At 49.6% G+C, this 21435-nt stretch overlaps 1 protein-coding gene across 1 annotated transcript in view; it reads left to right on the plus strand.

Moving 5' to 3' along the window:
- Positions 1–6621: 6621 nt before the first annotated feature.
- Positions 6622–21435, plus strand: part of PRICKLE2 (prickle planar cell polarity protein 2) — a 109063-nt gene continuing 94249 nt past the window's right edge. The window contains exons 1-2 of the mRNA XM_055806489.1: positions 6622–6712; positions 7044–7129. Coding sequence (XP_055662464.1) covers positions 6671–6712; positions 7044–7129 — 128 coding nt within the window. The 5' untranslated portion in view covers positions 6622–6670. The remainder of the gene's footprint in view (positions 6713–7043; positions 7130–21435) is intronic.

A 21435-nucleotide genomic window follows, 5' to 3' on the forward strand; every position in this document is an offset into this window, starting at 1 on the left:
CAAGTGCTATGTGAAGCTTTCCAGATATGACTTGCTTTTGGGTTTCACTAATGGCATTTTCCCATTTGATCATTTCCAGAGCCTAAATGTACGGAAGCATTCAGCCTGGGAGTATCGGAAGCTTTGGAGAGCAGGTAGGTCCTGGGCTGTTTGCCTTGTCCAAAGAAACTATCTCCAGCAGGTAACACCAGCATAAATATAAGACCTGACAACACCGGTGGCCAGAAGAGACCATTTCTGGCATCTCAGGGACCATAGACATAGTTTTCTGAATTTTCCCTTAGCCCAGCTACCTAACTTCTGTCTGATTTGAGTGATTGCCCTGCCACAGCCACCAGCACCCTGGTTTTGTCAGATGTCTCACTCCCCTATTTATCAGCAGGTCTCCATCTTGTGAAACACTAAGAAGTCACCTATTTTCTTTTTAACTGATGAGAAGAGATAATAAAGCAGCTTTAAAAAAAAATAAAAAATAAAAGGACCTTTCTACCTGTGGGATGGCAAAAGCATGATTAATGTGAGGGACTGAACAGTATCTGTGATGCTTGCAGTGCTGTTGCAAGGGAAGGGCAGGATGGCTTTGCTCCCAGCAGCTCACCACCTGCCTCGGCTGCTGACACTTGCTTCTCTGTGAGTTAACCCAGATAGGTTTGGTTTTTCCCATCTTCAGGAACGGTCCTGAGAAGTAAAAGTAGCATGGAAGGAGTGTGAATTGACAGCGTAAAGCAAATAATTCTGCTGGACCACAAGAGAGCTCGAGGGAGTGGGGGGCGGAGGGTAGTAGAAAATTACTTGTTGCTATAGCGCGAGGAGGTTTTGTGCAAATTGGCAGAGCCCCACTTGATTGCTTTGTTTAGCCTCAAATTGAAAAGCATTAAGGAACTGCATGAACCAGGGCCATCTACCACCCGCCTCGCCTCCAAGAGAGGCAAGGTAGAGCTGTGCCTGGGGATGCTTGAGCCTGACAGCAAAGAAAGGCAGCTCTGGGAAAAGCTGCAGAGCTGTTGCTTTGGGGAGTAACAGCCTGCAAAGGGTGAGGAAGGGGCTGGGAGAGGGGCTGGAGGGAAGGGAGCGGGGCGGCAGCCGGGATGCACTCAGCACCCGCCACAGCCCGTGCCCCAGCACCGACACTTTGTTGTGCCAAAACCAGAGGTTGGGGGAGCCCGGGGTCCCCCCAGCACCCCAGCAGTGCTCAGCCTGGCTGGTTTGAGAGGGGCAGGGCCCTTTTTTTTGGGGGGGGTAAGCTTTATGTATCCATTTGGCTCCGTGTTTCATAGCAGGTGCTCCTCTCCACGGAGTGGGACTGGGCTGCAAGTTTTTATTGGTGTGGACTCCAACTCCCAAATGCTATTTACAGGGAAATTGAAGACTGCCTTCAAAATTAACAATAGATGGCTATAAATCTTACTCAGTTACCTAGCAACTAACACAATAAAATCCTAAGGTTAAAAGGAGAAGGGTTATTTGGAGATACCTTGGGGAGAACATAATGGCCATTTGCATTCCTGGGTGGGAGAACAAAAAAAAATTCCTGGGATATTTACAAATTAGTGTATTGATGAAGGAAAAAAGGTGAAATTACTCAGTACGGTTTTAATCTAAATACCTCAGAACTTGACAAATCTAACAAAAAAATAGTAGTCAAATGGCTGTGATAAAGAGCACTTGGAAACTGTATGGTGATCTGCAGAAATGATGGAAGGGGTTTGTTAAGTTGCTAAGCCCACTCTGTAACTGTTTCTGACATCTGAAGTGTGTGTACTGCAGAGTAACAGTGTAATAAATGCTCAGAGTGAATTTGACCAGTGCGTGCCTGATGGAATATGCCCTAGAAAAACCTACGCAGTGCAAAAAAAATTTAAAACTGAAGTAACATAGCATGATTCATCCCAGCCTGGGTTCCTGTTTTGCACGGCACAGATTGAAATTCCATATCCCCACCTCAAACTGGGGCTTATGCTCAGCCTTGTCTGCCTGCAGTAATTGCAAATCTCGAAGCCAGAATAAGCGGAAACACTGAATTGTCTCCCTTCAAAAAGACCCTTGTGGGGGCACGTTTACCCAGAAAGAAGGAGGCTTGGTGGAAGAACCATACAGTAAAATAGGTGCCTGGTCCCTAGCATGCTCCTTCAGCAGCTGTGGCACTTACAGGCATTTTTTAAGCCCTCTTTTTTTGTTGTTGAAGGGTCTCGGACAATAACTGCCTAATAACAGCCAGACGCTTACAAACTTTGGTATACTAGATGGTGACAGGACTCACGCTGAGTTGTAATTCACCTGTGTAGCCCACTGGCAGGAGGAACCAAAAGTGGATTTCGCTCAGTCTGTTACAGCTAAATTCACCTCGACATCACAGAGGAGAGAAGTGTATGGGTCTGGCAGACAAAATGAGAGCTGCTTTCTGCCTTATCCAGTGTTTTCTGTTGATGGTACTGCTGCCCGGTGCTGGTGGTCAGAGCTGGACCGTAGGAGGCACAGGGATGTTAGAACCAATGGAGGGATGCTAAGAGCTTTCTGCAGGTTATTTTGGAGGCAATTTCATAACATGAGGCACGGTTTGCAGGACAGAAGAGCTGGGGACACTTTCCTGGAAAGACTAGCAAATTTTCCTGGCTCCATTCACAGAAGTGTTGTATCTGCCAGCTAACTCCCATCCAGAAGTGCTGGCCCACAGCTGGCGGCAGAGACTCCATGGTCTCTGTTGTCATAAGTTGTCCCCGTATTTCCCATCCCCTGGTTGCAGCTACTGCTGTGAACATGCAGCTCCTCTTCCTGGGTGCTAAGAACTGCCCACTGGGCTCGGACACAAGTGACTTCACCACTGCTATTGCTCAAGCTGATGTCCCAAAGGGAATGGAGGTCACCAGGAGAGCAGAGCCCTAATGGCGTTGCCTTTCTTCCATGTGGGGCACGCTACAAGGTGAGGCTTGGCAGAGCTGTGAGGTCGGGCAGGTTCCCTGGCACCAGGCAGGCAGAACAGCTCTGCAGCAACATAGAATCACAGGATCATTCAGGTTGGAAAAGACCTTTAAAATCACTGAATCCGACTGTTCACCCAACACCGCCAAGCCCACCATTAAACCATGTCCCTAAGTGCCACATCTACATGTCTTTTAAACACCTCCAGGGAACATGACATGGGTTTCTTCTTTCCACCTTCTGCTACCAGAAGCTGAAGTCACTTGAAGAAGAGCATTTATCTGGCCAGGAGGCACAGCTCAATGTGCATGTCAGACTAAGATGCTTTGCAGGGCTTGTGACCAGACCCGCTGAGCCACAAGGGCTGACGCCGCCTGGGTATGCTGTGGCCGCTGCAGCACCTGCCCTACAGCCAGGGCTACTTTCCTGCATGGATGTCAGCCCCTGCACCACCCACGCTGTGGCTGAAAGCTAACGCAGGAGCTGCGTTTTACTTTTTCCTGAGCTCTTTGATTTTAATCATAATTATTTCTGTAGTATCAAGCACAACAGGGAGCAGGAAAGGAAGAGCATCCCTGCCGTCTCCCTCCTCTCTCTCAGCCATCCATAACTTCAAAAGGGAAAGGGGTCCACTCACAGTGCATGAATGGAGCCAACTAGGTTTTAAACTGGTGTTGTCGTGAGGAGGGCTGGAAGAAGTTTCATCTCTAGGCAGGTTTGGTTGAAATAGAAATGGGAGGGGAAGATGACGTACAGAACAATTTAAGTGACAGCAGAAACAATAATTTGTCAGACAAACTGTCTGGCATATATTATCCATGTGTGTCTGTTTCTGAGCCTATTTGACAGCAGTATCTGACACCCCCCACCTCCAAGCCGAGTCTGTCTCCTCTCAAGAGGAAGATCTACATATTTGTTAAAACAAAAATACAATACCCCCTTTTGACAGCACCTCTTGTGGTAGCACAGGTAGGGCTGGAACTCTGTTGCTGTCCCCTGCCTGCCCAGCCATGCCAGGATGTGTGCATCACCCCCTTTGAACATGGTGAGAACAAGGGAGTGGGAGTTTATTTCCTGAGAGATCTTTACTCTTGGCAGCTTTTCTGGGGGAGGAAAGAGAAGAGGAACGTTCAGGCCAGTGAGATAATGTCTCCCCTCCCTTTCCCAAATACATCCCAGAGATGATGTTCTGGCTTGGCTGTTTCCTTATGTAGATGCAGCATCTGAGCGTCCCTAAAATGTGGATCGAGTCCTGCTGACTAGCCCTTCATTCGTCCTGGATGTCTTGGGCCAGAGGGAAACCGCTGTCCCTATGAGATATTCGGAAGCCTAAGAGTCATGAAGGACCTGACTTTGTTGGGGTCTTTGGTATCTGATTATTTTTACAGCTCTGGCTGCAAGTGATTTCCCCAGCCCCCCCCCAACCCCCCCTCCAAGCACACCAGGGCAGAAGCAGTGAGCACCCCTCTTATCTGCATCTTCTGCACTCCCAGGCTGAGCCCTCATCTCCCCGCTCCTTTCGAACATGCTGGTGCAAGTACTGACAATGCTCAGAGCCTTCCCTGCCTGTTGCCTGTGTATCGAGGAGTCCCCCACCAGCACCTGCAGCATCTACTGGAATAAAGCTGGAGGATACAAGCCGTGCAGGGTGGCAGGCAAGTTTGGTGGCCCCATGGACAGCGAGGGATAGAGGGAGGGGACCACTGTGCCTTGTTTTAAGAACCAGTTTAGGACCTGCCTCTTCATCAGAAGACTGGAGCTGTGATTCAGCACAGCCACACCTCCAAGGAATTCACCCTCCAACTTTGACTTACTTTTGCTGTTTTAAACTTATAGCAGATGTCCTCACCAGCCCTGTTATTGAGGGCACACAGCATTTCTTGCAACAGCAAAGCAATTAAAAAGGATTTGCAGGTCACCTTTAAAGCATTTCCCACAGCACGTTGAATCTTGTTATAAGTCCTGTATCCAATAATGTTTTTATTTCAGCAGTTTTAATTGGAGTTTTAAATATTCTGAATCTTATGCAAGACACCCAAAGTGCTGGAGATTTTCAGGCCTCTCTTGCACGAGGCTTGTTTCCTGAAATCCTGCTGACCTTCAGCAGAGGTAACAGTAACTCAGCACCCCTGATACTTCTGGATCCAACATCAGATACAGCTTGCAGGTAGGGAGGTTTTAAGATGAGGTCAAACCCCAGTTTGCAACCAGTTGCCCACCATGTGACAAAACGTGTGTGTATTTGAAGAGATCAGATTGCCTCCTCCCTCCAGAGTTTATACCATATTCATGCACCACTGTAAGAGCTGGAAACTGGGAGAGAAACAGAGGAGGAAAATAATGAGGAAACATAGGAGAAGGGAGCAACGCAGGGAAGCTGGAGGGTTTGGGAAGGGTAGCAACCACAGAAAAACAGAGCAGGGAGGGATGGCAGTATTTTCTCACTGGCATGAAGAAAGCCTGTGAAAAGAAAAGTTTCTCCATGATAAAATTCCCTGGGTTTGGTGTGGTAGGGTTTTTTTAATTATTATTTTTGTTGTTGGTGTTTTTTTGGGGGTTTTGGGGTTTTTTTGTTTGCATTGTTTTTTGTTTTTGTTGTTTGTTTTTGTTGTTGGTGTTTTTTTTTTTTAAGAAAGCCTAACATTTATGGGAGGAAAGACTGAAAATCTCCTTGAAACTTTTTGCAACCACACAGCTCCGACTTATTTCAGTCTCCTAGAGAGGAAGACACAAGTGAAAAATTGACAAAAATGAGAAATGATTAAACAAAAAAAAAAATATTATCAAAGCGTTACAGTTTTAACCAGCTCTGAGGCAGCAAGGCAGAGGAACAAAGGGGCAGGGAAGGAGGGGAAGGAGATGACAGGCTCTGCGAACAACCACAACCACGGGGTGAAGCTGTGAAATGCTAATGGCGAAGCTGCTCCATCCCCACTGGGGACAAGTTTCCGAGGACCCCTGTGCTTCGCGAGGCGTGTCTGCTGCTCCCCCTTCTCTCCGTGTTTCATTTTGCTCTGCCTCGCACCAGATGTGCTGTTTGATTGCAACCCCCCAGGGGTACGGGCTGGTTGTTGGCTGCGGGGATCCCTTTATAGTACATCGTATACATGACAGGAGCTGGCTGATGCGTGGGCTGCCCCTCGCCCCCCCGGCTCCCTGCCCCACAGGCCCACCATTAGCTCTGGGAGGACCCTGAGCTCCGCGTGTGTAACAGGTGCTTTGCATCCCAACCCGGCATCTAGGCTGCAGGTAGGGTTTGCATCCCTGCGTTTCTCCTGCTCATGTTGGTGGACTAAATACTAAATCCGTTCTCTACGAGGAGAGGACCAGGAGCCCAGCCTGTTTGCTTATGCAGCGCAGCTGCAAGGTGCTCAGAGGTGTAGCTGCAGCGCCTGCCCCTTCAGCACTGCAGAAGCCTCCCCCGCTCTTCGGGACGCCCGGTTTATGAACACCCGGGCTCTGGAGCGTAAGGGGCGCCCTGCGCTGCCGGGCGGTGCTGGCCGAGCGCGGCGGGGCCGCAGCCAGCGCCAGGAGGGGCGGCGGAGGGTCGTTAACTCTGAAGCGGAGTGACGGCAGCGGGCGCGGACGGGGGGCGGCCGGGCTCTCCCGGGGCGGTGCCTGCCGGGCGGGGGGCGGGGTGAGGGGCGGGGGCGGCGCGCGGAGGGGCGGCCGCCGGGGGGGGCGGGCCGGGGCGGCCGCTGCCGCGCACTCGGGCTGGGCTGCGCTGGGCTCCGCGGAGCGCGGCGCTGCCATGTTCGGCCGTGGCTCCCGCAAGCGGCTCTCCGGCCGGTCGGTGAGTGCCGGGGCGGGGGGGATCGTCTCCCTTCGCCCCCCGCCCCGCCCCGCGACAACCTGTGGCTCCGTCCCGCCGCCCGCTCCGGCGGCGCCCCCGGCGCTGTGCGTGCGTCCCCCCCCGCCGCCGCCCGGTGCCCCTTTCCCGGGGGCGCCCCCGGCTCCAGCCCCGCCGCGCTCCCTCCCCTGCCCCTCCTCCCAGCCGTGCGGTGCCCCCTTTCCCCACGGGTACCCCCTCTCCCCGGGCGGGCCCCCCGCCGCTGGGTGCGCACCCCCGGTCCCCCCCCGTCCCGCTGCCGGCGGCCGGGGCTGACTTCCGCGCTTCCTTGCAGCTGACGGCGTCGGGGGAGCCGGAGCGGGGCCAGCCCTGCACCACCTGCGGGGACCAGTGTCCCGGCTTCGCCCTGCACAAGTGGAGGTAAGGCCCGGCGAGACCCCTGTCCCCCATCCCCCCACTCCTGTGGGCAGTGGGACCCCGGCGGGTCTCCCTCCAGCTCTGCCTTCGCAGGGTTTTTGCGGCTCCCTCCCCACCCTGCGCGTATCTGGGGTGCAAATGTGGCTTTTTGGGGAGCACTTGCGTTAGCCTTACCCATGTTGCCCCCCCTGGCTGGCGGCTCCTGAGCCACAGGTGGGTTTGTTGGCCCCGGCCAGCAGCACAGGTGTGCCTGTGCCCGCCGCCGGTGCGGGGCGCAGCAGGAGCCAGACCTGCGACTGGGGTAACTGGTTTGGTAATTACCACCTTGCAGCCGCGGTCAGGGGCTCATCCTGCTGCCGCGGGTCCTGCCGAGGGCTGGAGCCAGCCTTGCCTGGCGGGGACAGGCTGGGCTGGGGACGTGCCGTGGGGGCTGCAGGGTGCCCTGTGCTTTGCAGCAAACCGTTGTGTGAAACTCCTGCCTCCCCCCCCGTGACACCAGGCTGGGATTTATCCCCTTTCAGTGATGCCAGGCAGAGATTTAGCTGTTAAAATGGGTGAGGCATGTGTAAAAATTAACAAGTATTTTTGGCTATTTCTGTTGCGTCTCTTTACAACGCTGACGGTGCTGGTGTCTACGAGGCAGAGCGAGCCCTGGCCTCGTGCTGGACCAGCCCCTTCTCCCCTCCTGGCGTTACGCAGCCTAGAAACAAGTTCTTGCTCATGGGTGATCTGGGACTTGGCCGTACTAAATCTGTGCTGTGGGCTCTGGGAGCTGGTGCGCACTTAATAGGCCAGGGAGCCCTTGGCGACCTTTTAACCTTATTTTATAGGGTATACCCTTTTCTCCAGCATCTGCCATGCTCGGCACTCCTCCCAGCTCCTGCCCTACTTCTCAGAGCTGTGTCTCAGCAGATTAAAGCATAGGGTCAGAGCAGGAAGGGGCACTGATTTATTCCCGTCGAGTTGTATTTTAAGCTTCAGCCTTGCAAATCATTGTTCCCAGTGGCGTTTGCTCCAAGGTGCAATGGGGTGGGGTCCATGGGCTGCCGTCTGCCTTGAGGGATGTGCAGCAGCAGGTGGGGCTGGCCATGGTCCTCCAGTCTGGCCTTGGTCCTCCAGCCTGGCCTTCCACACGTGCTGGTGGCACATCCAAGTGCACCATGTCCCACTTCAGACCTTCGGAAGGTGAAGGTGTCCTTTCCTCCTAGGCTGCAGGAGCTGTGGTCTCCTGACACCCTCCCAATGATCTGAATCTGCCACGTTAATAGATTGATAAGGTCACTCCTGAGTTGTCTTCTTTTCAGGGCTTATAAAAACTTCTGTGAGCTGTCCCAGGTTTCCTTGTGTTCTTGCAGAACCAATTGATAATGCTTAAAAGTGTCAAGGACAGCTTTCACATGTACGATGAGAAGAAAAGTCATGGTCACCAAAACTATTTCGCCTCTGTTCCAAGGACTTATGAGGTGCTGTGGTTTGTGTTTCATTATGTCAGAGGGTGCAACTCTCCAGTGGCTCGTGAAGAATTGAGTGATTTTGATAACATCCCATCGAAGGCCAAATGGCCCGACAGAAGAGACACCCAGCTGCTTGGGGAATGTCAGAGGAGAGCGGTGCTGCGGCTCGCTTCAGGTTGTGCCCTCAGCACTGGCATGTTGTGCCTCTTGCACAAATCCTGCAAAACCCCATGTGCAGGAGGAGGTGGAGCAGGAGGCTCCTTTTCTTCTTGAGAGACCCTGGACACAGGCAAGGATTTGGGCTAGAACAGTGTTGATTATTCCAGCAGCCTTTTCTTGGAAAGGATAGGGGTCACCTCCCCCAGGGCAGGAGGGGGATGGGGGTTCCTTCGGGTATGAGTGGGGGTCAGCACCCAGAGTCATTGCAGCTGATGTGCCCCAGGTTTGCATCCCACTGAGTGTGCAGGCGATGCCAAGTTAGACCTTACACCAGGTGGGAGCAGTAGGAGCTGAGAGCTCTCCTACACACACTCACGTTTAATTGCCATGATATAAGAGTGATTAGGCAATTAAAACAAATAAAGACAACCTATTTGCCAGAACACAACAGAGAGGAAGTGCATTCATTTTTTATTAGCCAGTGATCTATTAGTGCCAGGGTCATGTAAGTGGGCAAATTATTAATAGTAGTTCTGTAGGTTGTACACGTGCTGAGGAGCCTGTGTCCTCTGTGTGTGAGGTGGTGTAGCCAGCTGCTGCTGAGGATGCTCACTGGCAACTGAATGTGCAGAATGAGATTGGAGGAGAACAAGGGTTTGCAAGGAGATCCACAGATTAAGGATCCAAACCCAGATCAATTAACCACTGGAGATTTGAAAGCCTTTTTAGAATCCTTTCGCAGAGTTTTGCTGATAAATGTAAATGTGACTTTTTTGGCGTCGAAGATGGGAACTGGTGATATGCTTTGGGGAGAAGGAAAAGAATTTATGAGCTTACAGGCACTGAAAGTACTGCTGATACAGGCATTTTCGTATATGTAATTATGCAGGACCACGTATTTTCTAGTTACCTGTGATTTTAGGTGTGATCTGTGCGGCTACTCCATCAAGCAGGCAAATTGCTTCGTTAGACGCCAAAGATTTCTGTGCCCGTGCATTCCCTTAAAAGCCACTTTTCTCAGATGGGGAGATAGCTTTGAGTGTTGGCTGAATTTATCATTCCTGGAAGCACATGCATACTTCTAGAGACAGGGAAGCCACTCAAAAATAAATTGTATGCTGCAGAACTGTTTTCTTTTCAGAATAAAGCTGGTCTGTCTACTGTAGGTGATGTGCAAAAAGAAGATGGGAGGGGATTGCTAAATAATAAAAAGACGTCCCTGGGTTTAAAGCTTGTTTTTTGAATCATCTTAAATTTGCTGTGAAATTATAATCTCAAATTCAAGGTAGTGGGTGAATTACCCTGTAAAGGTGTTGGTATATTTAATACTATTGTGGTGGAAGCAGGGAGGTGAAAACACCCGGTGTTACAGGCACGGTTAAACCAGAGCCCGCTGCCTGTGTCTTACCCCCTCAAAGCTCTCAGACCTCCTGTGTGCCACAGACCTCTGCCTCTTGTAAGGCAGAAATTCAGGTTTTGGGTTTAAATCATTTAGCCCCAAAGAGGAGAAATAAAGTGGTTTGTCTGCAAAGGTTGAATCCCATCACCTCGGCAGTGATGTCTGCGAGGATGTGGCTATCGACCTGTAACCAGTGTAACCCAAATTTCTCGTGGCCTGAACAGCAAAATGACTCGTTCCTCTAATCAGGTCGCTTGCTTTTATGGTAGGTTGTCAGTAAAGTACGTAAGGACTGAAAAATTCATCTGTGTGGGCTGCAGTCTGGAGGATGGAAACTGGGTGTACATAACCAAATCCTCATTAATACAGGTCGATACTTGAAAGGTGGCTTTGTGTGGAAAAAGTGAAATCAAATTCAATAAAAATCTCGCAACTCCTTAGGAGCCCAGTTGCTGTTTTCTAATCAGATCTGCATTACGTTAGACTGTGTGCCATTCAGCTTGTTAACAAGCTTTGGCATTAAATAAAGCTGTCACTGGAGTTTGGTGACTGAATAGCCATTAGGAGTGTCTTTTGCATAATGTCTTGCAGAGAAAAGCCTTCGAGGGAGGTGGTCTGAGAGGAGGGAAGGGAATTTATAACCTAGTCCTGGTGCAATTAGTGTGAATATGCAAACCTTAAAGGTGACAAATGGTTGGCAGCTCCAGGAAGGGAGTGAGTGGCTTTTGCTGCTGTTAAGCCTACTGTGAAGAACTAATTTTGGATTTACTCTGGGTGAAGTAAAATTACAGTTTTAGTACTGTATTTAAAATAGCGGATCCTTCGTGTTGGAAGATTGGCATGTGTTTAGCACACAGAGGCACTGTTTGTTGGCTTCTTGAGAAAGCCTTGCAAAAAATGATACTCTTGCAATTCAACAGAACTTGCTGTCCCCTGCTTTCTGCCTTCTCCTCGAAAAACACCAGCTAAAACTGGAGAAGCAGGACACCTAAATCCCGAGGTGGTGTTTGCGCTCTGGTTTGAGGAGGGAGGATGTACCACCTGGTTTGCAAAGCCTGCAGAGGCAGTGGCATGCGGCTGATTTCAGAGGGAAGGCATTCAGATGCTGTGGCAGATAAGATAATTTTTAAAATACTGTCTGAAAATCTTTGGAGAAGTCTTTGTTGCCATAGTTATTCTTCTGGTTTGCAGAAGCATTTAAATAACAGTAACAAACATGACATAAAGATGAAGACTGGCTTATTGGGGTTTTAGTTTGTGTGAGATTGTTTCACCTCTTTTCTTGGAGTCTCCTTTTTTCTTGCATATACTGCGTAATCTTTGTCCCTCAAAATCACATTTTGGTGGGGAAGAGATCTGCTTCTCTTCATGCGTTGCTGTCACATGCCATGGTCTTAATATCAATGGTGTGTGTTTGTACAGCCCACGGTGCCTGGCCCTTACCCTCCAAGGAAAATTTATGTGACTGTTGACTTAATATCGAATATTACTAGATATTAACAAGTGAAGTTTTGGTGCATACAGTTGTTTCAAACATTTATTTGTTTCCATAGCTCAGCATCTCGCTGTAGTCTACTGCAGTAAGTCCCACAGAAGTCTGATCTCATCTGGCCTTGGTTGGGTCTGAGAGCACCTGCAAGGACAAACTTCCCAGGAGAGACCACTTGGAGATCCCAGATGATACAAGATCAGCCCAAAGGGTTGTGATTGACCACTAGGTCACAAAAACCTATGGACGAGGCTCAACTGATGGACAAGGAAAAAGAGATGTGTGTCTGGGGATGGTGGCCTGGTAAATGAGATGGATGACCAGAAGCCCAGAGGTGTTTGATGTTGCTGGGTGGTGGTGGGTAGGTCACTTTGCAACTCCTGTCTCTGCCTTGTTGACTGTAGGCAGGGAGTTGCTAGTGGCAGTGGGTGTTTGTTTGCTTTGTGTGTTTGTCCAGTGCCCGGCGCGATGGACATTGTCTGCTTGTGTGTGGTGAGCAATGAGAAACTCTGTGTGTTTGCAGCCTCAACCTGTGTTTGCCTGGTGCTAGCCCTGCCCGCGGGAAGGACATCCCAGCAGGCTTGCATACGCATCCCGGGGCACATTTGAGTCTCCAGGTTGATGCCTGGTGCTTCATCCAAAGAGCAGAAACAATAATATTTGTAACGCAGCATGTGAATGAATAACACCAAATTCTGAAGCATTTGTTTCTACTTTAAAAAAAAAAAAGTACAGATTATTGCTTCCATATGTTTTCAGCATTTTTCGTAGGTTATGTATCTTTCACACACACGCTCCCAGCTTTTTCCCTTTCATGAATAACACGCTTTGTGCGCCTCTCTCCTTTAGGATTCAGATATTCCACACTTCCTTGCATGTTTATTTGAAAGGCTTTGGAGATGTGAGAATAGCAATACGTTATCTTGAACGGGCTTATGTCTGTATTGCTGCCACAGTGAACTGTACCAGGCCCGGTGGGTTTCAGCAAATTTTTCATTTTGCAGTGGGGAACCTGCTGAAATAGGCAAAACTCCGTCGGTGCGGTCCATGCCGGTGTTCCTGAGGCACTGCAGAGGGGCCAAGCAGGCTGCTGTTCCCAGGGGTGGGTAGGAGTCACCTGTGTCCCAAGGATGCTGTCATCCTGGTGGAGGGGATGAAAAAAAAATCCAAAGTGTTTTTATTCTGCTGATTGTAAGCCTTTCACAAAAGGTTTGGTATTCTTAGCTTTTTTTTTTTTTTTAGTGGTTTGGGTTTGGGGTTTTTTGGGGGGGTTTGGTTTTGGTTTGCTTTTTCTGTTTTGTCATGAGCAGTTCAGGAAGGAGAAGTTGTTCCCTGCCAGGTTACTTAGTGACAAAGTCATTGTCCTTCGGCCTCTGTGCCCAGGGTGATGTGGTACGAGTGGCTGCTCTGCATGCTGCAGCTCAGTGCCAGAGAATGCTGGAGCATCCACTTTGCTTGGCATAAATGACCTCAACTGTCCTATTTACTCACACCTGTGAGATTAGGCACTTGTGTAAGTGTCTGAAAAATCAGGGTCTGCTTTTTCTTTGAGTTTTCAACCCCTGTGGCAGTAGGTAGAGAGCAGGGTAACTAGTGGTGGCTCGTGCTGCTGCCACCCTTCCCACAGCATCTCTGCAAAGGGCAGCCGGGCCATCGGGGTGGGGCTTTGGGTGGGTTGGAGTGTGGGGATGAGCTCCCTCCCGCCCTGGGACAATTTATCTGTTCATAAATGTCAAGCACACAGTTGCAACCAGTTTTTTGGCCTGTCCCTTCCGCGTCTTCATGCCCTGCTGCTGAAACAGCACTTAAACCAGCCAAGACTGATAAGGTGTCCTGTTTGTGTTGGCTGAGGGACACACTATCCGCTGTAACAGAGCATTACAGTATCGGAGGCGGTGTTGTCCCTGGCAAAAAGCCTAAAATAAATTCTTTAATTTTTTGATTGTGATGTACAAAAGAGCAGGTGAGGTATGTATTTGTTTCCGGGCAAGCCTGGGGAGCCTGTTTGAAGTCCTTTACAAGCCACTCAGGATTGTATTGCAAGAACTCAAAGGAGTTTGAGATGCTTCTTGATTAAATTTCAGCTGAACACAGAGCCCTAGTCTGCAGCTGCTTTAACTGGAGTTGCTCTGCAGCCGGCTCAGCCCTGCTCCAGCGCAGCTGAGCTGCCGGCAAAAGCCAAAAAAGCAGAATTTCTCCTAGAGAAAGTGCCGGGTATATTTTCTGTCTGTTTTAAAGCAGCCTTGTGCAATTCTAGTTTTGTGAATGGGGTTAAAGTCACTAATGACGTGTTGTGGGTTTTTTGGGGGGGTTATTCTGTTCCTGGAGTGATAGTGAATGACACTGATGATGGAGGGAGCGCGGCGGACAAACACCAATTGCTGACTTTACCTGATAGTTACTCCTAGACCAAACAAATCTTTTTAAAAGTTGTTGGTGGGGTTTTTTTGCACCTTTGGAAAAGTGACTATAGCTGCTCCTTAGCGTGCAAAGAGCGATGTGTTATCTGCCTGTTGTGAACGAGTGGGGCTTGCTGTCGTGAAGGCAGAACAGTGGCTGGCAAGTGCTTTCCCAGTACTTTTGCCACTGGGCTGTGCTGGTGGACACTGACAAAGCAGGGGTCCCTCACAGAGCCTTTCGGGGTGGCATTGCCTGAGACAGACCTGCAAAACTCAGAAGCAGGGTGGGTTGGCTTGCAGCGGGGATCTCCTTCAAGCAGCCCGTCGGTGCTGGAGGATGCGGTTATGGATTTGGTTGCTGCATAGGGTGTGATTTTGATTTAGTGGGATGTGGCAAACCGATTTAACAGCTCTGTGCTGCTGGGTGCATAAGGTCCTGAGCTCCCTGTGCATACCCCCCGAAACCCAGGGTAATGGGTTAAATCGGTTATTGAAGCCTCTGCTGAGCTGAGGAGAGGGAGGAGGTGGGAGGTGGTGGGTTGCATCGGTCCCATGGCATGCAAAGCTGGGCTGTCATCCCTGCCCTTGGCATCCCCATCCACTTTCTGAGTTTTACTGCCCTACCATGGCCTCAGCCCTCTCTGTCCTCTTTGCTGGCTCCAGAGGAGTGCGCAGAGCCCGCTGTCCCAGTGGGATGTGTCCCACCAGAGAGCGCAGAGCCCCGGCGGTGCTGCGTGCGGCTGTGATCGCCTGTCCGGGGCGTGCGGCACGTGTTCGGCAGGGAGGGAAAACTCCTACTCCTTTAGTAGAGGGTTTGCAACAGGCCTTTGTCACGAGTGCAGTGCGGCGTGAAAGAAAAAGCTCCTGGCCACCAATTTGGAAAGAAAGCCGAACTGGATGGATAAAGGCTGGTACCAGAGATCCTTGGCTGGAGGGGGCCAGGTTGCAGCTATTCGGGCGCCCCAATGAGCGCTGCCCTCCTCTTTGTTGCTCTCCATTGTAGAGGGCTGTTCAGTGCTTTCAAGAGTTTTTTTGGGGGGATTGTTCCCTTTCTGTTTGTCTTTAAGAAATCAATCTGCAGTCTTTTTTTTTTTTTTTAAAGACATTCTTCTCCCCGCCCAGTAATCCATCCTTATTACACCAGTGAGTCACTCTACAAATAATCAATTGCATTTTCATTGTCTGGCTTGTAAGTCTATCACCAGGCTTAAGGATGGCCGCTAGTATCAGCTGAGACCTTTGGCAGATGGTTTTGCAATTTGTGATGCTCATTTGGGTATTTGTTTTTTTTCTCTGATGAATAATCTCCCAGCCGCGGTGGGGAAAAGCTGGGCTGGGGGCTCTTCCCTGCGCATGCAGTATCTCTGTGGTCACTATCTAATGTTGGAGGAATTTGTAACATTAGCAGAATTGTCTGATGCGAGGAAAACTAATTTCAGGGTTAAGCCTCTTGAGCATGGCTGTAAAGAACCTTTTTCTCATGGGCTGTCGTGTCCTCGCAGGCTCCAGGCATGCGTCCGTGCAGCCCTGAGGTGGCTGCTGGCCACAGCCTTGCTCAGGTTCATTGATGCTGGGGCCGAGAGGCGTATATAAAATTCAGGGTGCTCCTCTCTGCTGCTGGAGGGGCTGTTTCTTTTCTTCCCCTCTGTGGTTCTTTGCTCTCTGCAGGGTCCTGATGCTGGAGCTTAACACTTTGAGAGCTAAGTATTACAATTATTATTCTTACCATGGAGGGGGAGGCACTTTGTACTCAGCCATCGCAGCAAATACTTCATCCCCTATCAATTGCCCTTGTGCAGATGCTGCTGCCGTGGTGATAAAAGACATAATGGCTGCTCTTGCTGATAAGGGGAGTATATAAATATAATTATTGAAATCCCTACGCAGAGCCTGTGGATGGATGGATGGAGGAGAGTTCCTCTCCCTGCGAGGGATTTCTCTTGCTCTGGAGCCCCTCGAGAGTGGGACCGCTCATCCCAGTGCTCTCCCCGCCGGCTGCAGCTTCTGGCAGCCGAGATGGGAGCTGCTTGGCCACAGCTGGGAGCAATTAGTAAAAGATGTCTTCCCCACACACACACTTTCTTTCCTCCTCCTCTTCTCCTTGAAACGAAGACACGGGTCCCCGGGGAGCCAAGAGCAAAGCCCTGAGCAGCTTGGGTTTGAGATGTTCCTGGGCCGGCTCAGAGGTGGCCAGTGCTCGATGCAGTTGCACCCCAGTAGCAGGGTGCAGGTCTAAGGATCCAGCCCATCCTTGCAGGAAGCATACTGCAGCCAAGGAGCCAGATATTATTTAGATCAAGCCAACAAAAAAATATTTCCATGGCAGCAGTAACCATAGGAAACCTCCCCAGCATGTCTTGGGTGGTTCTTGTTTCCTTGCCTTCAGCTGTTTGCTTTGCAAGCAGCACAGGGGTTGCAACTGCTCCTCACTTGTGGTGCCACCAGGAATGGCTGGTGAGCCTGGCTGTCCCCTCCACGCCTGTCCCCAGGGGCTCAGCAGCCGCACTCCAGGATGCATTGCTGCTCCTGGTTTTCTCTTGTACTCTAGTTGGTAAAAAGATGCTTTCAGAGGCTTCTTTAGGCACCCTAAAGTCTCAAAGACACCTTTTTACCTTGTGTCAGCTCACAAAAGCGTGTTTGATCCTTAAATACCCAAGGCATGAAAGTGAATTGGCTCCCAGGGTCCAATTCTTCTTCCTTTCTATAGCGTCTTAGAAAGATGCTTTTATATTCCCTCTGGCTCAGCTAGTGATGCTTGGCCTTCAACCAAGACAGGGAATCTAGGACAAGTATCCCTGAGAAGAGCAAGATGAAAAGTTACTAAAATATACCAACATTTTGTTGGGAGAAATGCGGGTAAAGGATTGCATTTAAAAAAATTAAACGGGAATATTTTTGATCAGCTTCATGCGGACATGTTACAGGAGGGCCTAAGAGGAGGGTTGTTTTTCCTGGGTATTGCTGCCTCTTAGGAAATTGAAGCCGTGAAGGGAATACAAATGTTGGAAATGGAGAGGGTTTGCAGTGAGTCGGGGAAGGGATGGGGAACCAGTTGTGCCGGTGTGGCTGTGCTGGTCGACAGCCAGCTCATCCACCGACTGGGATGGGGTGGCTGCGTGGAAGCACCCGGGGGCCTGGGCATCGCTGGAGGCTGCACCCATGGGTGCTGGGACCCCAGCGACCCCCTCCCGCCCTCCGAGGGCAGTGTGGAGGTGCACCCACCTCACTTTGTGGAGCAGATGGGTCCCGCTTGTGGAGCTGAGGTGTTGCACAGAGACAGGTTAAAAAAAGATGTCTCCTTCTGCGGGAGCGCGAAGTGGAGGGGGGAGAAAATACATTGTGATGCCAATAGCTGGGATTTTGATGTCTGAGTGCCATGTGGCGCTGCTCTGTCCTCCCCCAGCCGTTGGGTGCTTGTTGTGGCAGGCTTTGCTCCGTGAGGGAAGACCCAATTGGTCTTGGACCCATCTGCCTTGGGTGGAGGTGGCCCCCTTGGCAGAGATGCTGCTGGGCTTATAACCTGCCCTGGCTCTTTGCAGATGGTTTAATCCTTGTGTTTGCAAACCCCACAACTCTACGGAGTCAGGCTTTTGCTTAAGATGACGCCACATTTGAAGAAGTGGCAATTGGGGCAGAGACAAGGCTGATTCCCTTCCTCTGCTCACCTGCCAAATGGCAACGCTCCTCATGGAGATGTGCCCGTGCTGTGTTAAATCTGCATTTGATGCCTTAAAGGCCAGATGCTGTAAAGGCAGCCCCTTTAAATGTCAGATTTGAGAAGAGCTGGAACATGAAAAGACTATAAAAGTTAATATTCTTAAGTCAGCTTTGTGAGGCATAGCTTGGGTTTTTAATATCAAGTGCGTAATTTATTACAAGATGTAGCAGTTTCAAATACATATATTTGAATACGTTTTAATAGTATCTTTCCTTCCAGTAGCAGGGACAATGCCGCTTTACAAAAGAAAAATGATTTCATGTTGCCATGTGATAGTTTCAGCTTGTACACCTAGTAGATGTGTGATTTGCTGAAGTATGAAGGCTATCTGATAAATGCCTGAATAATAAAGCTATATTGTTTGCTCTGATTTCCCTTTGCTGTTTCCAATTGTATAAATAAAACTTTTTAACACCATACTCTGTGCAGTTCCAGCCCAGACTATTTACTTTCTGCCGATGCAACCTATAGGAGACATGAATTTTTCAGTCTGACAGGAGAAACCCGGTGGCATTAGTGTTGCATGTTGCTCTCAAAATGATCAAACGTGATTTTAGTAAGTATTTTGTCCAAGGTAAAGTTACAAGTATTAAAAAAATAAATAATTAATAAACCTTTTTAAACAAAGAAGCATTTGTGTCCATGTACAGCAGAGGGCACTCGGCATCGCTGCTCTGGGAGGCTGCTGCTCCTGGCTGCCTGAAGGGGGAAAAAAACAAAACACATCACTCTGCTTAAATTATATTTTGCAGAAATGAAATTCTCTATGTGTGTGTTTGCTTATATATGTGTGTGAGCGTGTATATATAAAGACATGGGGTGGCATATATATAAAAATAATCCCAGCACATAATATAAAACTTAAATGTTCGTAGTGGTTGCTGAAGTTGGATGAAGCGCATGTTGTGTTGATTAATGCTCAGCCTGGTGTTACGTTAAGCTTCAGAGGGGATTGAAGCATGCTGAGAGGGGAAAATGAAGAGGCCCCAGCTAGTGAAGGGTTGCAATCTTCCTCCTCCTTGCAAAGACACGGAGTCTGGAGACATCTTACGATGTTGGGAACTACCCCAAGTCAAGGAAAGGTCTTGAAAGACGAATAATATTGGAGTATGTGGGATTATGAATCCTTCATTCTAGAAAAGCAGCAGCACACGTGGGGCTGGGGGGTTTGGGGCTGGACTTCACAGTGCTGTGGTCTTATTCCTGGCTGCACAGAGGGTTTTTGTGAAAGTCCTTGAGATGATTCTTATCCTCACCTTAGAAGTTATCAGCTCTTTCAGAAAACTTAAAAAATGGTGAGTTTGGTGGCTGAAGCAGGAAGCAGCCCTGGCCGTGGGGTGAGGCGGCAGGAATGGATGCTGGCTGGAGCATCATTAAATGGAAGATGAAATGCCGGCTTGCTAGTGAGGGACCCCATCCTGCAAGTACAGAGTGCTTAATTGTCCAGGGCCACTCATGGAGACTGTGGCCTCGCCTTGTGTAATAAGGTTTTTTCCAACAGAAATGGACTTTTTTTTTTTTTGGCCCCCCGTAACTAATTGCACAGACACTACTAAGACGTGTTTCTCATTGAACTCTCAGCACGCCTTTTGTTTCTTTTAAGAAAGAATAAAGAACTGCAACGCCAAGTCCGTGCTCGGCTTTTGGCTTTGCTGTGGCACTGTTAAAATATTCAGAGCAGCTTGATTTTGTGCTGTGCTTTGGGATGATGTGTTTTCTGGTGAAACTGTATGATGCCATGCTGAATTTTCAGATTTTAGTCATTAACTCAAGAGGAATTGGGATTTCTTCTGTCTCCCCCAGCAAGCTGCTTGGATTGGGTTTAATCTAAATCTCTCAAAGCAGTGCTCCTGCAACACTGTTGTATAAAATATGGGGCCCGTAACGAGAGTGAGAGGGCACGTGGTTCAAGATAACCAGTTTATGCAAAATACACATCTGGGTGGATTTTGCTACTGAGTAGCTGTGGACTCTTAATGATCAGAGAAATACGGAAATGTTGGAGGGGCTTTATAATAATGGGCACTAATTAAGATGAAATGGATTTGGGTGGTAGGGAGTAATCCAAGATTACAATAATAAGGGGTTTTTTTCAGTAGCCCCTGCTATTTGGGAGGGCAGCAGAGCTCCTTGTTATAGGGCTTAAAACAGCCTCGCCATGGGATTGTCGCAAGCAGCGTTTGCCCTTGCCTAGTTATTTCACAAGAGCCTGGTACAGCTAAGACGTGAAATACGTGAGTAATTTCAAGGGTACAAGCTGGCCTGTGTGCTGTAAAGCACCTTCTCACTAGGATAAAAATGCTGTTATATTGATGTGCCTGGATAATTGCTTTTCTTGAAGTGTCCCTGGAGCCGGGCTCTGGGAAAGGGCTGTTTTGTCTTGTTACAGCGATTCCTGCATTGCGTGTTTTGGAGCTGTGAGAGCAGCCTGGTGCTGCCACCACCAGTTAGATGCTCCTGCCTGGGATGGTGGGCTGGGAGATACTGGGAGAACGCTACTGGGAATGAACTCTTGCAGCTCTGGAATTGGGAGCAAAAGCAAGACGCAGCACCACAGCCTGAACTGCAGGACCCCAGTCCTGCCCCACCAGCTCCAGGTTTTTGGGCTGGAGCAGACGTGCGGAGCCAGGCACGCTTCTGCTTGTGCTGCTTGGCTTTTCCTCTCTTGTAAGGCTTCACTGGTCTTTTTTCAGCACTGACCGTGCCACAAAGCACTGAACTTAGCACACACCAAGTGCTTCAGGCCCCCATCTCCTTGGGACATGACGGTTATGAGATGTTTTGCAGGCTTGCTGTCGTTAAAGGAGATTTGGCAACACGTAGCTCGAAAGGCTGCGTTCATAGGCAGCCCAGCCTTGTGTGAGAGACGGGTGAGCCTTAAGGCTCACCTTAGCCAATGTCAATAGAAATGAAACTACTTAAATACACAGTTAAAATATGTTGTTATGTTAGCATGTGGACCTCCGTGCAAGATTGCTCCTTAACTGTATCCATTAAAGGACCCCCATGGAAGAGATGTAGGAGGCTGGTAAAAAAAATTCCCGGTCTTAACTGCTTATTTGCTGCCAAGTGGATTTGGCACTGAGGCAAAAGGCACCTGGGCTTGGGGTATTTCTGTCAGCTTTGTGACTCCGGAACTTTGTAGGCAGTAAGAAAAAACAAGTTAAAAAGATGCTGCATGCTTCCTTGAAGGTGATGAAATCCAGCTGCCCTGTCTGCTGGCTTTTCTCTTCCGTGCGGTCGCGCCCCGTGCCCCAGCCATGGCAGCAGGACTGTTACCGATGGCTAGCACGGCACTGTGGTCCAGGTCGGCCGTCTTCCTGGGCTTTTCCAGATGATCCGGGAACTTGAGTAGTTCATAAAAGGAGCGAGTAGCCAAACGGACCAATAAAAGGAGTTTGTGGAAAGGCCCAATATATTTTATGAAGAAAGAAATGGATCCTCTAACGTGAGGGTTGTGTCTTGTAAAATTTTGCAGGGCTGCTAGCGCTGTGAAACGCTGGCTTTCTGCTCCAGCCGCTCGCTTCGAGCGCATGCAGGAACTATGTAAACTTTCTGTTTGGCCTGAGCTCTTCCAAGTCTGGGATGAAATCCTGGCCCTGGGGAATGCGCTGGGAGACGTGCCGTGAATTTCCCAGGGACCTGGACAGTGATCCTCAGTGCCAGACCTGTGATGACAGCCTTTGAATAA

This window comes from Falco peregrinus, chromosome 5 (assembly GCF_023634155.1).
Source record: "Falco peregrinus isolate bFalPer1 chromosome 5, bFalPer1.pri, whole genome shotgun sequence".
NCBI classification, from domain to species: Eukaryota; Metazoa; Chordata; class Aves; order Falconiformes; family Falconidae; genus Falco; species Falco peregrinus.